At 61.7% G+C, this 15437-nt stretch overlaps 4 protein-coding genes across 5 annotated transcripts in view; 1 reads left to right on the top strand and 3 right to left on the bottom strand.

Annotated features, from left to right (window-relative positions):
* Zglp1 (zinc finger, GATA-like protein 1) overlaps positions 1–453 on the top strand; it is a 4849-nt gene extending 4396 nt beyond the window's left edge. The window contains exon 5 of the mRNA XM_005405588.2: positions 141–453. Within this exon, the coding sequence (XP_005405645.1) occupies positions 141–270 (130 nt within the window). The 3' untranslated portion in view covers positions 271–453. The remainder of the gene's footprint in view (positions 1–140) is intronic.
* Positions 454–2021: 1568 nt separating this feature from the next.
* Positions 2022–10257, bottom strand: Icam5 (intercellular adhesion molecule 5, telencephalin). The gene is made up of 11 exons (XM_013505160.1): positions 8843–10257; positions 7681–7950; positions 7177–7497; positions 6501–6788; positions 5994–6248; positions 5642–5890; positions 4963–5205; positions 4603–4881; positions 4281–4520; positions 3378–3641; positions 2022–2421 (listed from the first exon to the last, which is right to left on the bottom strand). The coding sequence occupies exons 1-11, from the start codon at positions 8922–8924 to the stop codon at positions 2168–2170; spliced, it is 2745 nt and encodes a 914-aa protein (XP_013360614.1). The 5' UTR covers positions 8925–10257; the 3' UTR covers positions 2022–2167.
* A 73-nt stretch (positions 10258–10330) lies between these two features.
* Icam4 (intercellular adhesion molecule 4 (Landsteiner-Wiener blood group)) lies at positions 10331–12482 on the bottom strand. The gene is made up of 3 exons (XM_013505169.1): positions 11171–12482; positions 10754–11059; positions 10331–10593 (listed from the first exon to the last, which is right to left on the bottom strand). Exons 1-3 carry the CDS (start codon positions 11583–11585, stop codon positions 10460–10462), a joined length of 855 nt encoding a protein of 284 aa, XP_013360623.1. The 5' UTR covers positions 11586–12482; the 3' UTR covers positions 10331–10459.
* A 161-nt stretch (positions 12483–12643) lies between these two features.
* The window catches only part of Icam1 (intercellular adhesion molecule 1), an 11819-nt gene continuing 9025 nt past the window's right edge, over positions 12644–15437 (bottom strand). For both annotated transcript variants that reach the window (XM_005405586.2, XM_005405587.2), the window contains exons 4-7: positions 14562–14849; positions 13924–14178; positions 13568–13816; positions 12644–13472 (exon numbers count right to left, since the gene is read on the bottom strand). In XM_005405586.2, coding sequence (XP_005405643.1) covers positions 13267–13472; positions 13568–13816; positions 13924–14178; positions 14562–14849 — 998 coding nt within the window. In that variant the 3' untranslated portion in view covers positions 12644–13266. The remainder of the gene's footprint in view (positions 13473–13567; positions 13817–13923; positions 14179–14561; positions 14850–15437) is intronic.

Here is a 15437-nt window from a genome sequence, read left to right as displayed (position 1 = left end):
TCACTTTGTAGCCCAGGCTGGTCTCGAACTCGCAACGATCCTCCTGCCTCAGCCTCGCGAGTGCTGGGATTACAGGTGTGCGCCACCACGCCCGGCACCTGCTGCATTCTGAATGGTGGTTTCTTGTACCCCCACTGCAGGTATAAGAAATATGGTACCCGTTGCTCCGGTTGCTGGCTGGTGCCCAGGAAGACCGTGCAGCCCAAAAAGCTGTGTGGCAGATGCGGGGTGTCCCTGGGTCCTCTCGAGGGCCCACCTCAGGCAATGTAAACTGCCCTTCAGCCAGCTGAGCCTCTTCTGCCTCAGTTTCCAAGAGGAAAGAAGGGGAGACTCCTAGGAGAGGAGAAACCCTGACGCCTGCCTCCCATGTGTGAATCCCGGGGAGACCGGCCCCCACTGTCCCCCTTCCCCAACCAGGCTTAGCTAGGCACCAAATAAAGCAAGTTCTCAGCATTGGTCGGTGTTACTCGATGTTAGCGCTGCCGTAGAGGAGTGCTGCTCTGAGGGCAGCAGTGTGACATGGGGGTCCCATCCTGGGTGCATTGTCAGTCTTGGGACGGAGGGGAAAAGTTTTTTTTTTTTTTTCTGTGTGCATCACTTGGAGTTGAACCCGGGGCCTTCAGACTGAGCTCCATCTATAGCCCTTTCTTAATTTTTTATTTTGAGACGGGATCTCACTAAGTTGCCCAGGCTGGGCTTGCACTGCCTCAGCATTCCAGCAAACTCTGGATCACAGGCGTGCGAGACTACACATTGAACACATGAAGGTTTCTGACTGTCTGCAAAGACATGGCTGTTTTTCTCCATGTATTCAACATTTATTGAGCAACTACTACGTGCCAGAACTCAGTGGGTGCACATGCTGCTGAATAGAAAGAACAAAGACCAAGTGTGGTGGCACAGACCTGTAATCCAGCACTCTGGGAGGCTGTGGCAGGAAGGCTGCAAATTCTGAGCCCACTCTGGGCAACTTAACAACCTAGTGAAAACTTATCTTAAAAAATAAAAAAGAAACAGCAAAGGCAAGGGCCCTGTGGCAGGCAGGATTTTGTGGGCTCCCAGGACAGCTGGGGTGTACCTCAGTGGTAGAGCACTTGCCTGGTATTCAAGGCCCTGGGTTCAACCCTGGCTGGGGGTGGGGGCTTCCTGCCTTGTTTCCTGTTTCCATCTTTGCCTGTCGTGCACACGGCAGCCAACTGGGCTCCGCGCTGCCAGGCCGATTTCCTTCTCTGGGACCCAGCGTTCTGCTCTTGAGGAGCAGAGAGGAGGAGGTGGGGAGGCCAGCTGTTCTCTCCTTCTGCTGTTGGGGGAGGGATGGCAGTGCCCTGTTTGTTCAAATCCCATCATGCATGCCCAGTGGAAAGGCAAGTGGGGGTAAACTGAGGCACCGAGAGGACACAGGCTCCCCAAGGCTCTGAGGGTGGGGCAGGGCGTGCCCTTGGAGAGGGACATCCTGAGAGCTGACAGGCATAGTGGCCTGGGGCCCCCAAGGGGCCCCGCCCATCCTGGCAGCCCACCCTGGCTTTGTTGGTAACCAGGCCCGGGGAAAGCACCCGAGCTCCCGGGGCTGCCGGCCGGGGCAGAGGGCAGCGCTGGCGGAAGAGATAAGCAGGGCAAGAGGAAGAGGCTGCGGGTCCTGCCCAAGGGTCAAGTGATTGCAGGAACCGGGCGCAGCGGCCAGCACCAGGTCACAGGGCACACAGGCTGCCTGGAGGGTGCTTGCGCCTACTGCACTCTTAAAAAGAACTTAAAAGAAATTTTTTTTATGAATGAATACTCCTGAAGGTGGGAACTCACACACACCAGTCCACATTTCGAAAACGGAAGCCAGTAATCCCAGTACTCAACCCCCACGAGTTCGAGGCCAGCCTGGGCTGCATGGTGAGACCCGACCTCACAATAAAATATGTGTGTCAGAAGTGGGGGGCTAGGGGTGGAGCTCCGGGCAAAGGCCCTGGTTCAATCTCCTGCGCCGCCCCTCCCCCCCCGCAAAAAAAACCAAACAAGACAGAGAACCAGAGTCCTTTATAAAAACTTTATTGGGGGAGCTGGGTAGAAAATGGGGGTGACGCTCCTGGAGTTGAATAAATAAATGAATAAATAGAACAATAATAACCCCCCTGTGGCGCGTGGGGGCGGCCCCGGCCCGCGGGGACAGGGGAGCAGCTCACGCGGGCGTCAGCTGGATGGCGAAGACCTCGCCCCCGGCCGGGGACTCCGTGGCTGCGTCCCCCGCCTCGCCGCCGCCACCGCCGCCCGCGCCGTTGAGACACACGGCCTCGCCCGAGCTCTCGGCCTCCTGCACGTTGTATTCGCCCTTCTTGCAGGCGGTGGAGCGCACGTACACGGCCAGGCCTGCGCCCGCGGCCAGCAGCGCCGCGCCCCCCGCCGCGCCGCCCACGGCGACCCACAGCCAGGGACCTGCGCGCGGGACCGGGGACACCCGAGGTCAGTGCATCCCCGCGCACCTGCCCCGGGACACAGGGAGACCCCAGGCCCAGGTCACACCCTGCTCAGAAGGGGACTTGAGCCCGTAGTCCGGACACCAGCATGAACGCCCACTCCAGACAGACCCCGGCCGCGGGAGCTGCCCGTAGTGGGGATGGGATCTAGGGGACCCGCTCCCCTTGGCCTTTCTGCAACCCCCCTCTCCCATGGAGACACAGCCGCCGGGAATAGGGTCACGTGCCCCCCTCCCAGAACCCATTCACTGGGGTTTGTTTTGGTTTGGTTTTCGAGACAGGATCTCACTCTGTAGCCCAGGCGGCCTCGAATCCAGGCTACCCTCCTGCCTCCTCTGCCACCATGGCCTGATTTCGTCTCTTTCCGTCTTTTTTTCTTATTGGGGATCGAACCCATGGCCTCAGGCTTGCTGGTCAGGTGCTGTACCACTGAGCTACATCCCCAGCTCCCCTACTCCAAGGTAATAAGCCCTCTTCACCGCAGTCAGAACCCTGAAAGGTCCTGCTCCAGTCTCCAGACTCTACCACTTCCCACCCCTAGCCCACCACCAATAGCCCTACCCTTTGAATTCCCTCTCTTTTTCGTTCTTTCTTTCTTCTTTCTCTTTTCTTTTTTTTTTTCTTTTCATCCTTCCTTCCTTTCTCTCCCCTTTTTAAATTTCTTTTTATTTATTTTTTTTTTTTTAGAGAAAAGGGTCTCTCAACGTTCAGGCTGGCTTGAACTTGTGGCAATCCTCCTGCCTCAGCCTCCCAAGTGATGGGATGACAGGCGTGCACCACCACACCTGGCTCCCTTGGTTTCTACTTTGGCCCACTTTGGTGTCATCTGTAGACAGAGTCAGAGGCGGGTCAGAGCCCAAGACTTGGGTCACGCCCTCCTACAGAGCCACTGTCTCTCTCCCAGCTGCCACTTACCAGCCACGCGCACCGTGATGCGCCGTGTGTGGCGCCCGTGCGCGTTGGTGGCCGCGCACTCGTACTCCCCGCCGTGGCTGCCCATGGCGCCTGCCACACTCAGCGTGCTATTGTTGCTGGACAGGCCGATGTTGGGAGCCCCCGGGGGCGCGCGCCAGCTGATCTGCGCAGGAGGCCATGCCTCGGCGCGGCAGGTCAAGGTGAAGTTCCCTCCCGGCCGCACGCTGGGCGGGGAGGCAGCCAGCTCGGCCACCACTGGCCGGTCTGCAGGGGACAGAGGCAAATGGGGGGCGATCAGCGCTGACATAGCTGACCAAATCCCATTGGCCCACCACAGTCGGTCAGGGACCATCCCTTCTCAGACAGGCACCCCTCACAGAGCCTGTTGCTGGAGACAAGAATTCTGCCCCAGCTGGGTGTGGTGGGTTACCAATCTAGAGTCTGTTTCAACCCCACCCCTAAAAAGTTCTACTCCAGGCCAGTGTGGACGTGCACACCAATAATCCCAGGACTCCGGGAGGCTGAGGCAGGAGGATTGCAAGTTTGAGGTTAGCCTGTGACTTAGTAGGACTCTGTCTTAAAGGGAAAAAAATGGAATGCCTTGGGGATGTAACCCAATGTCAAGGCCCTAGGTTCAGTTCTCAGCAACCTCCAAAAACATTAAATTAAAAAATCACGATTTTCTTACTGGGTGGGAAATGAGGCCCCACACCACTGTCTTGAGCCCGCTTTTGGGAGGGGCTGAGCTCCTGTTCTCTAGACTTTCCATTCCGCCCGGATTGAGGCCGGCTTCCTGGTCCCCAAGTCTGGGATTGGAGGAGGTGCCCCCAGCTCCCGCGGCTATGCCACCCTCGCAAGTCCCTTTTCTCTGAGTCCCATCCATCCTGTGTCCCCCGTACTCACATTCCACGCCCACGGTGACTGTCCGGGAGTCCGAGCCGTGCGCATTGGTGGCCTCACAGCGGTAGATCCCCGCGTCCTCCCGGGACACGCGCGACCTCTCCGGCCGGGGTGCGCCCTGGCGCAGGCAGAGCACGCGTGGGGACGGGCGGCCCCGGGCGGAGCAGGCTAGCGCGGCAGCCCGAGCCCCTTCCAGCCACGTCTGGTGACCGGGGCAGGTGGACTCGTCCATGTGGGGCGGCGCTGCAAAGCGGCCAGGAGGATGGGTCAGGGAGGCGCACTCGGGGGGCACCCCCTCCTCCCCGCCCACCCGGGCCCCGCTCACACTCCGCGCTCACGACCACGGTTTTGACCGAGGAGCCGTGGGGGTTGGTGGCGTTGCAGAGGTAGACCCCGGGTGGCAGGTCACTAGGGGGAGGGGGGCCTCGGGGGCTGGGTTTGGAGGAGACCAGCGGCAGCACCACCCCCTCATTGGCGTCCTCGGAGCCTGCGCACTCCACGCTGGGCTGCGGCTTCCCGTCCACCTCGCAGGAGAACAGCGACCCGGATCCTTCCACCCACGTCCAGTTGCTCGGGCAGCCCGGCTCTTCAAAGCTGGGGCCATCTGCAAAGCAGGGAGCCCGGGGGTCACACGGAGGACGGACAGGAACCCCTGCCGGGGTGGCCCCCGGGCGCCTCTGCTCACACTCCACCGTGATGGCCACAGTTTTGGCTGCAGAACCTCGCGTGTTGGTGGCCTCGCAGCGGTAGGTGCCTGCATGCTCCCGGGCCACGAGCAGCAGCCCCTCCACCGCGTCCGCCTGGCCGGAGCGCACGCAGCTCACGTTGGGGGCCGGGACCCCATGTGCCGCACAGCTCAGAGATGCCTCGGTTCCCTCCACCCAAGTCATGCGATCCGGGCAGTCCACGTTGTCCAGTGCTGGCGCGTCTGGAACGGGGTGCGTGGCGCTGATTTTGACTATCCGATGTCCCCCTGCGTCTCAGGACCACCAGAAAGAGGGGCAGACTGCACCCTGGGTGGGCCGGGACCCTTACCTACTTAGTGTCAGTGCTAGGTAAGCCTTGCTAAACTGTTTCGAGGCTTTGTTTTTTCTTTCCTTTCTTTCTGAGACATGGCCTGGCTATGTAGCCCAGGCTGGCCTTGCATTCACAGCGACCCTCCTGTCTCAGCCTCCCGAGTGCTGGAATGACAGGCGTGTGCCACCACGCTCGGCTCCTGCTCGTAAGAATTTTCCTTAATCTCAAAGCAGGGACCCCGCTCACCAGCTGCTTGCTTTTCTCAAAATCTCTCCCCACGGCACACTTCAGAGCCTAGGCCCTGAGAATCCTAAAGCTACGGCCGGCCCGTTCACACCCCTACTCACACTCCACGGTCAGCGTCACCTCCTTGACGGCCGTGCCCTGCGCACTGGCGGCAGTGCAGCGGTAAGTGCCCGCCAGCGCGCGCGTCACCGGGCCAGGCCGACCCAGCGCCAGCACTGCCCCACCGTCGGGCCGCGCACAGTGCACCGAAGGCTCCGGGTTCCCGCGGGCGTCGCAGCGCAGCGTCTGCTCCGGGCCCTCGGGCCACGTCCAGTTTCGCGGACAGTCGGAGTCGTCCAGCCGGGGGGCATCTGCGGGCAAGGGTCCCAGAAGCTAGAGGAGGCGAATGAGGGGTCGCCCCGCCACCCCGACATGGTCAGAGACCCGGCAGGTCCTCCGAGGTCGCCAACTCACAGAGGACGCGCAGCTCAGTGCTATCGTTCTTGCTAAGCGTCTCTCCGTCCACCTCGAGGGTGGCGTAGCAGAAGAAGCCACGCCCGTCGTCATTCTCGGTCACATTGAGCTGGAGCTGGACAGGTTGCCCCGCAGCAGGAGCTGCAATTCCCTCCAGCGTGACCAGAGCTTGCGCCCCAGCTGTGCAAGTTACTGTCACCGTCTGCCCCTCAGGCGCGCTGGGCTCGCTCAGATTCAGGAGTGGCTCGGGGAAGCCTGGGGGCACAGCATTGGCCGAAGTCCCCCTGACCACGCCCCTCCTACCGGCCAAGCCCCGCCCCTTCTCTGGCCCACCCCCAGCTTCGAAAAAACCAAGGCCTTGCCCCTGAGGCTCCGCCTCCTCAGTTATTCACGCTCCTCTGTATCTGCCCCGCCCCTTTCTCCCCGTCCCGCCCACTATTGGTCCCGCCCACTAACTCCTCTTGCCCCGCCCCCAGCCTCCCAGGCCCCCGCCCTATTCCCACTTACTGTAGACCGTCACGTTTTCCTGGGCCTGGCGGATTTCGCCCCCTAGATTCACTTGGCAGATCAGCTGCCTGGAGCCCTCCTGCTCTGCGGTACCAGTGGCTGTGGCAGTGGCCGTGAGGGCGTCCTCCTCCAGGGTGACATCAGCATTCAGCCTCTGGTCTCCCAGCGCGAGGTAAACCCCAGCCTCTGGGGCAGGAAAGAGTTTGTCCAAAGTGCAGCTCACCGGCCTTTCTGAGCCCACTTCTAAGAGCCGGGGACCACGGAGACGCGGGGGCTCCGGAGGCAGGGCTAAGGGCGGAAGAACAGACCTTGAACTTATTATCATTGTTATGACTGCTTTTTGAGACAGGGTCTCGCTATGTACTCCAGACTGCTTTTGAGCTCACTATGTACCCCAGGCTGTCTTCGAAATCACAGTGACCCTCCCGCTTCAGCCTCCCGAGCGCAGGGATTAGAGGCATGAACCACCAGGCCCGGTTCAGAATTTGAATCGATATACTGAGCGCTCAGTGTGTACTAGGCTTAACATGCATGTCTTGTAGTATCATCCTGAAGGCACAGAGACGAAACAAACCAGCTGCTGAGTACTGAAGTAAGGATTAGCATTCACATGCATGAGCCTCTAAATTTCTTCGACATCCGCCCGGCCTCACTAGGGGTCCCCGCACCCGCTCACCGAAGGTTCGGAGCTGTCTGGGCTCCGAGATGTTTTCAAACAGCCCCAGGCCGTGCGGCCGCAGGTCCAGCTCCGCTCGGCAGGAGAAATTAGCGCCATGGTCCTCCCTGCGCGCCAGCACCGTGGCCGTGAGCACCGCGCCCCGCGCTCGGGGCGGCTCCCCCGAAAAGCTTCGTCGGATCAGCTCCTGGGCGCCCCGCAGTAGGGTCAGCGTGAGGCTCCCGCGGGGTCCGGCTCCTGGGACCCTACAACTCAGGGTGAAGTTCTCGCCCACCGGCTGCCAGGGAGGCAGCGGCACCAGCTCTACGCGATCTGGTTTCTCTGCAAAGGAAGGAACCGCTGCTTTTGGAAACGCGGGAGCGTGGGGAGCCGGGGCTCAGACGCGAGAGCCCGGGGACGCAGGGGGTGGAGCCCCAAGGGGAGGACCCGGAGATCCAGGGGGCGGGGCGTGGAAGCGAGGGAAAGTAGGGGAGTGGAGCGCGCCCCCCCCACCCGAGAACTCACGGAAAGTGCGGATGAGCCCGCGCGCCTGCAGCGTGCGCCGAGCGCAGCGGAAGAAGCACACGGGCTGGGTCTCAGGTTCGCGGATGTCCACCAGCTGTCGCGCCAGCCAGCGCAATCCCCTTTGGGTCCCGTTGCGGCGCAGAGAGGTCTCCAGGCCACCGCGCTCAGGCCGAGGGCAGTTGGTGCTGCAGTTCAGCCACAGCGAGCCCCCGCGCTCCACGAGCGCCACGCGGGGCTGCAGGTCCGCCCAGAAGGGCTCCTGCGCGACCGCTGCCAGGGGAAACGCGGGCTCAGCCTGGGCAGCCAACTCCCTGAGATCTCGGCGCCGCTACGCCGAAGTCAGGGCTTCCCAGGACCACAGGAGGCTGCGGTCCGCAAAGAACCCAGGAGACCCGCGTCCTGCCCAGGCCTTGGGGTTGGAGGTGCTCTCCAAGTCCGGACCTCGAGGGTGGCTCTGCCGTGGACCCCAGGGCTCCGAGGAAGTGGGGGAAGCGTGGGGGAGGGAGAGAGGAGCGGAAAAGATGGGGTCTCGGTGCGCACAGCAAGGCTGGGAGGAGGGGACCGCTGGTGGGGGGTGGGGACCGGGCCAGTTCTGGAGGTCCTGAAAGATCGCCGGGAGGGGAGGAGGCTGAGACTGGGGCGAAGGTAAAGGAGAGGGGAGGCCGGGTCGAGGGAGGTCCCCAAATGTGGATGAAGAACGTGGGAAGGAGACGAGGAAGGAACCACGGGAACGGCCGAGGGGCCCGGTTGCCAGGGCTCCGGGTGAAGCGGGGACAGCGCCTGTGAGTCACGACCGTTGGGGCTCCCAAAGGGGTCTTTGCAGATCGCGGGGGGAGGTGGGGGCTGCCGGTCCGTGGACCACGGTGCACCACGGGGAGCGAGGGGCGCGCGGAGAGGGACGGGAGCACTCTAGGGTCTCCAGGGCGCGCGGTTGGGTGCAGAACACCTGCATCTCCAAGAAAATAGGTAGAGACCCAGGAGAGCAGGAGCTGGGGAGCCGGATCTCCGTGTGTGCAGGGGGAGGGAGACGGCGGAGAGGACCCAGGCTCCAGGTGCGGGCAGGAGCGTGGGACGAGCAGGGGGCGGAGCCGGCAGGGGCGCGGGGCCGCCGTTCGGGTCCGTCAACTCCACCCCCGCCCTGCGCTCACGGAGCGGCTCTTACCTGTGAGGCCGAGGATCTCCAGGCCCAGGGCAGCCCAGAGGCTGAGTAGCGCCCGGCGCGGCCCTGGCGAAGGCCCTGGCATCGCCGCCGCGGGGGAAGCGCAGGAGGCGAGGGGAGCGCGAGTGACGAGCTGGGCTAGAGGACGGCGCGGCGGGTGGAGTGTGGGGGAGGCAGGCTTGCGCCCGGGGATTGGTTTAAACGTTGGTAACTTGGTTTCCAAGGAGGGGGCGGCGGCAGAGGCGGCGGCGGCGGGGAGCGGGGCTGGAGGCGAGCGTGCACCGGGCTCCCGGCCTTGGTGAAGGCGATGAGCGAGCGACCCCCGGAGTCTACGCGGAGGTCAACCCGATTGCCTGGAGCCTTCTGGGGGCGACTACGCTCTCCCGCGTCATACCCGGCCGCGACGCGGAGGTGGGGGCTGCTGGGTTGCCCTGCCCAAACCCCCACCCACCCGTGTGTGGATGCTAGGAATCAGTGCTGGACTCCAGGCCACGCCCCTCCCCTTAGCTCCTCCCAGAGCACGCCCCTTAGGGCGGAGATTGATTCGAGGAGGAAGAGAGATTTGGGGGAGCGCAGCATGGGAGGGGGTTGACTCCTCTCACGGATCCTTCTCCTTTTGAACATACGGAGCTGAGGATTAACAGCCACACCCGGCGTCCTCCTCCTGCTCCGCTTCGGCACGCGACGGAGGAGGCGGGGACCAAAGTGCCAGCGAGTCGGGGACACGTGTGCGTGCGCGCAGCCTTGGCGAGCGTCTAAATTGGAGTCGGCTCGGCTCGGGGTCTGCATTTACCCAGCGCGCAGCGGACAAGTGTCTAGGCGCCGGGGAGCGCCTGCCTCTCCCGAGCGCCTCGGCGCGAGCGGTGCGCTCGGCCAGCGGGGCCCTGGCCTGCAGGTGTCCGCGGCGGGGCCTTGATTCTGCAGCCGCGCGAGCCCAAGAGACCAGCTGTGACCCTCTGGACCTCGCATCTGGACTCCAAGCTTTAACACCCACCCCCTTCATGTGCCCACCTGCCCGATGACTGCCAGGACGTTACCAGACATCGCACGTGGAACATCTGACTACCTCTTTCTTGCAGTCCCTACACGGATACCTCACCGCTGTAGTCCCGCCCACTTGTGGGTAAGCGTGAACTCTGGGGATGAGGTTTTTTGCTCCACGGGGGGCGGCGTGGGCTCGGGAAAGCCCCGGGTCCAAAGTGGAGGTGGAGGGTGTGAGCGGGAAAGAAAAGTTAACATCCAATCAGGGTTGCTGCGTGGCGGCGGCAGAGCCAATCAGGAACAACCATACCGTAAACCCGCCCTCCCCGGGCCCAGGGCCTTTCGCGGCCCCTGCTTAGCTCATCTGCACCTCACCGATAAAGCCAGCAAAAAGTGAAGTTTTACTGCCCCGGCTGGAAATGCAGAGGGGCTGGGATTCTGAGACTGGGTCTGTGAGCCTTGAGGAACAAACTGTGTTCTGAAGGAGACAAGGAATTTGGAGAAAGCAGGTCAAAAAGGAGACTATATTTTCTCCCAAGGACACGAGACCAGGGGATAGAGAATGCCGAGGGGAAGCTTTATTGATCCGAGCAGTTTTTTCCGAATTGTAAATTGTTCCAGATTTCTTTTTCCTGGCACTCAGCTGGCAGAGAGTGCCCCTCTAGACCGCGTTGCTAGGCACCTGCGCAGGGAGGCGGTCCCCACTGCTAGAAGGATCCCCACGAAGGCCACGATGGAGGAGAAGGCCAAGGCTTTGGACTCGGGGCTCCAATCTGGGAGCAGGAGGTGGAGAATCAGGGCCCCGGGAGCGAGTCTGGCGCTCGTCACACTCTGGTCTGCGTGCCCTCCTGGAGTCATCTCACACACACACGCACACGCACACGCGCACGCACACCAGGGTTCCCAGGTCCCCAGGATCACAGAGAGCCTCACCCAGCGCTGCCAGGATGACGGGCGCCGAGCTGCTGCGCACCACCAGGCCGTCGAGATTGAGGCGCGCGTGGCAGGTCACGAGCTGCCAGAGGTCGCTGGGCCTGGCGCGAAACGTGTAGGTCAGGGTCACATTGGCCAGATCGAGGCCTTTGTAGCGCTCCAGGCTTTCGAAATAGATGACCCGGCCGCCACGCCTCAGGGTCACCACCAGGAAGCCCACGGGGAACAGCTGCGTCACGTGGCAGCGCAGGGTGTACCGGCCGCCCGCGCGGACCGGCGGCTCCAGGATCACGCTGCGCGGCCGCTCTAAAGCGAGAGGGGAGCCCCTGAGACAGGCCCGCGGGCGCCTCCTAGCGGCGGCCAGGCCTCGCCGCCCTCCGCCCTGCCCGCCCGCCCCGCCGGAGGGGCTGCCCTCACTGTAAGCGTTGATCCTCGCAATGGCCTGGCGCGTTTCTCCCGCGCAGGTGGCGTGGCAGCGCGCGATGGAGCTCCAGGCCGTCACATTCACCAACTCGTAGGACACCCAGCCCGGCCCGGTGGCCGTGCGGCCGCGCCGCAGCTGGGTGGAAAGGCTGGGCTTCGTCGGCAGGGGGCAGCTGGTGCTGCAGTTCAGCCACACCGAGCGCCCCGGGGCCACCTCCACCAGCTCCGGGCTCAGACGCACCCAGAAGGGCACCGAGGCTCCCAGGGGCGCCAGAGGGCTGGGGCTGGGGCTGGGGCTGGGGTTGGGGCTGGGGCTTAGCCACAGCTCGGCCTGACGCTTCGGCGCACTCCCACCTACCGGATAGGCGGCCACCAGCAAGAGGGGCAGCGGCAGAAGCAGAGACCTCATGGCAGAGACCCCAGGGTGGGGCCTGGCGCCAGGGAGCCGGGCTGGCTCCGGAGATAAGGAGGCCCCTCAGCTCCGCCTCCCCAGACCCGCCCCAGAGAGGGCCAGGGGGCCCCAGAGAGGGCTCAGGAGTCCCGCAAAGCACACCTGCCCTGCTCCCTTCGACCCAGAATGAGATTCCAGACACGGTTGTCAGCCACATATTATTTCATTTTTCTGGATGGGGATCTTTCGTTTTCACTGCAGTGGCAGAAAGTCAGGAAAAGCCTAGGATTTGGACGGAAGCCTCAGGGTTGGGCTGGACGGCAGGCTTTTGGTGCGGAAGGAAGTGGGAAGTCGCGGCTGCCGCAGAGGTGGCTAGAAAAAGCTCCAGTGGATGTGACCCCTACCCTCGACCCACGGAGGTCGAGGCCAAGGGGTGGGGTGGGGGTGCTTTATTGGCTCCAGGTCAAGGCTTCCATTCCGAGGGATTCCACGGCTTAACTGCCAAGGGCTGGCACGACATTCAGGCACTGTCACAGTGTCGGGAACGCTGGTAGAGATGGCTGTGGGTGGGGAGGTGACTAACAGCCCATTGTTGGGGGAGGGTTAATGAGTGGTTGCAGAACATGCAGCCATGACTAGTCCGTATAGTGCTTCTGTGCCCAATAGCAAAACAGAAAAGAACACCCTTTGGGGAGAACGCAGCTCGGCCAATAAAGTGAGAAATCCTAGATCCACTTGATGCTTTTGCCAGGTATTCTTGTGCAGTACACATGTACCTGGTAACTCTAACTGTGTAATATCAAAGTGTGCTCTGTGAGGGCAGGAACCGTTGTTCGAATCTTATTTTTTTTCTTTTTTGTCTTTTTGAGACAAGGTCTTGCTATGCAGTTCAGGCTGGCCTTGAGCTCACTTTGTAGCCTGGGCTGGCCTTGAACTCGCAACGATCCTCCTGCTTCAGCCTCCCAAGTGCTGGGATTACAGGCATGCTCCACCACGCCCAAGGCAGTGTTTGCATCATTGTTCACCATTTTAGCCTTCCTAAAATGTACGCAGTAAATAACCGATAAAAAAAAAAGTTTAAAAAAGTAATAAATATGTCATTGGCCAGAGTTGGGCACGGTCAATAGACAGTAGTACCAGAGCTGGCATTTCCGGAGCAAGTGTGCTATTCGTCTTTCAGCTCTGCCCATATCTGTGTGCAGGCAACTTCCTCCTTCGGGCCGCGGGGCCTCGGCACAGCCAGTGGGGAGTGAGTCTCCATAGTTCCCGGCTCTTGGTCTACAAAGCCAAAGGTTTGTGTCTCTGTCGCTGCCCCTGTGTCCAGGCCAGACTTCAACACCCTTCACAGACATGCCAAGTCTTTTTGTTTGTTTTGACACAGGTCTTGCTATGCAGTTCAGGCCGGTCTTGAACTCACTTTGTAGCCTAGGCTGGCCTCAGACTTGAGGCGATCCTCCTGCCTCAGCCTCCAGAATGCTGGGACGACAGGCGTGCGCCCCACACCCATCCTCATTCTCCAGTCTTCTTTCGCTTTTCTGCTCAGCCCCGGGGCTACAGGTCAGGTGCACCACCCTGGGGTCCAATAGGTGCAGACACCAGGATCCCAAATGTCATCCTCGCCCTGAGGCCATCATCCTGTCCTCCGTCACCCGAGAGGGTGCGCAGAGCTGTGTGGCGCATGTCCGGCCCTCGGGTCCGTTCAGCACTGCTGCTGCTGCTGCGCTGAGGGAGCCGGCTCAGGCAGCTGTGGCTTGGACTTCAGCAGCAAAGCTTCGGCCGCCTTTTGCAGCTTGTATTTCCTGATCTTCCGCTGGCGGTTGTAGAAGTATGCGGTTACGGCCGCAGAGCCCACGATCGCTCCGGCGACTACCAGCACAATGACGATGATCATGTGACCCTGGTCGTCTGCAGGAGGACACAAGGGGGGGCGGTGAGGACAGAGCAGAGCTCGCTGCCCGCGGTCCCACCCAGCCCCGCACGCTGGCCACCCCGGCACTCACGGAGAACGGTCACCAGCACCTCCCGGCTGACCTCCCCGCGGGGGCTCACGGCCCGGCACAGGTAGGTGCCCGCGAGTTCCCGCTTGATAGACCTCAGGCTCCCAATGGGCAGCGAAGAGTTGTCGCTCTTGCGATGACACCTAAGCTGGGGGGGTGGGTTCCCCCAGGCCTGGCATCGCAGGGTGTGCTGGGACCCCTCTGGCAAGGTCCAGTTCCCCGGGCAGTCGCTCTCGTCTAGTCGGGGGCCATCTGAGGAATGGCAGGAGCGGACAGCGGTCAGGGCAGAGCCCGCGGGCACGGGGGCCTCGGGGGTCGGGGCTCAGGGCACAGGGATCAGGGTCAGCAATGCCACTCACACAGGACGGTGAGCTGCCGGGTCCGGTTCTTGTACAGCAACTGCCCGGCCACGTCCAGAGCCGCGGAGCAAGAGAAGCGGCGGCCGTTATCCTCAGCGCTGGCGTTCAGCAGCAACTGCGATTTCTGGGACAGAGGCTCGGCTGGGGCATCACTCAGAGTCACGAAAGCTCCAGGGTGAGCTTCACAAGTCACCATCACCAGATCCCCTTCTGAGACCTCGGTCTCGTTCAGTGTCAGGATGGGTTCTGGAAAGCCTGGGGGCGGGGCACGTGGTGAGCCCCGCCCCTAGCAAGGGCCCCACCCTGCCAGGCACACCCGTGGCTAGCCCCGCCCATGCTCATTAACTGTAGCTAGGTTCTTTTTCTGGTTTTGTTTTGTTTGTTTTTCAGAGGCAGGGTCTCACTATGTAGTTCAGACTGGCCTTGAACTCACTATGTAGCCAAGGCTGGCCTCAAATTCCCAGTGATCCTCCTGCTTCAGCCTCCTGAGTGCTGGGATTACAGGGGTGCCTCACCGCCCCCTGTGCTTGTAGGCGGTTCTTGCAGCTCTGGAAAGCTTGGGGGGCGGGGCGAAGGGTGAGCCCGCCCCTAACAAAGGCCACGCCCAGGAAGCCACACCCACCAACCCCGGGTCTTACTGTAGACAGCCAGGTTCCTCCGGGACTCGCTACTCCGGTTCCCCAGCAGGACGGCACACACCAGCGGGCGGTCGCCCTCCTCCTGTGCGGTCACCTCCAGCCAGGCCGAGGCGGACAGGGAGTCATTCTGGTACGTGACTGTGGCGTTCAGCGTGCGGTCCCCCAGCGCCAGGTGGACCTTGGCCTCCGAGACGGGAAACAGCCCATCCAGAGAGCAGGCGACCCGCCGGCGGGTGCCGACCTCCAGGGCCCCGGGGGTGGCAAATTGCGGGGGAGTCTCTGGCAGGACTGGGGAGAGAGGGTGGGCGTGAACACAGAGGAAGGGACCTCCCGAGTCCTCTTCTGCAACATTTTCATTCTCCCACCTGGGACATTCTCTTCCAAGGAGACTCTGGTTTGGGTCATGCCTACCTTTTTTTTTTTTTTTTTTTTTTTTTTAAAAGTCTTTTTGAGACAGGGTTTCACTATGCAGCTCAGGCTGGCCTTGAACTCACTTTGTAGCCCAGGCTGACCTCCAACTTGCAGCAGTTTTCCTGCCTCAGCCTGCCAAGTGCTGGGATTACAGGTGTGCACCACCATGCTAGACCTATCCCTTTTAAATTTTAGTTAATTAATTAATTAATTAATTTATTTATTTTTGGAGTGGGTACTGGGGATTGAATCCAGAGCATTCACACTGAGCTACATCCCCAGGGTTTTGTGTGTGTGTGGTTTGAGACAGAGTCTCGCTATGCAGTTCAGGCTGGCCTTGAGCTCACTTTGTAGCCCAGGCTGGTTTTGAACTCACAGCAATCATCCTGCCCCATCCTCCCAAGTGCTGGGATTACAGGCCTGTGCCACCATGCCCGGCCATCCCTAGGCTTTTTATTATTATTT

Source organism: Chinchilla lanigera, unplaced genomic scaffold (assembly GCF_000276665.1).
Source record: "Chinchilla lanigera isolate Chin_1 unplaced genomic scaffold, ChiLan1.0 scaffold00094, whole genome shotgun sequence".
Taxonomy (NCBI): domain Eukaryota; kingdom Metazoa; phylum Chordata; class Mammalia; order Rodentia; family Chinchillidae; genus Chinchilla; species Chinchilla lanigera.
Note: the sequence above shows the minus strand (reverse complement) of the source record. Positions and strands in the feature narration are given on the sequence as shown.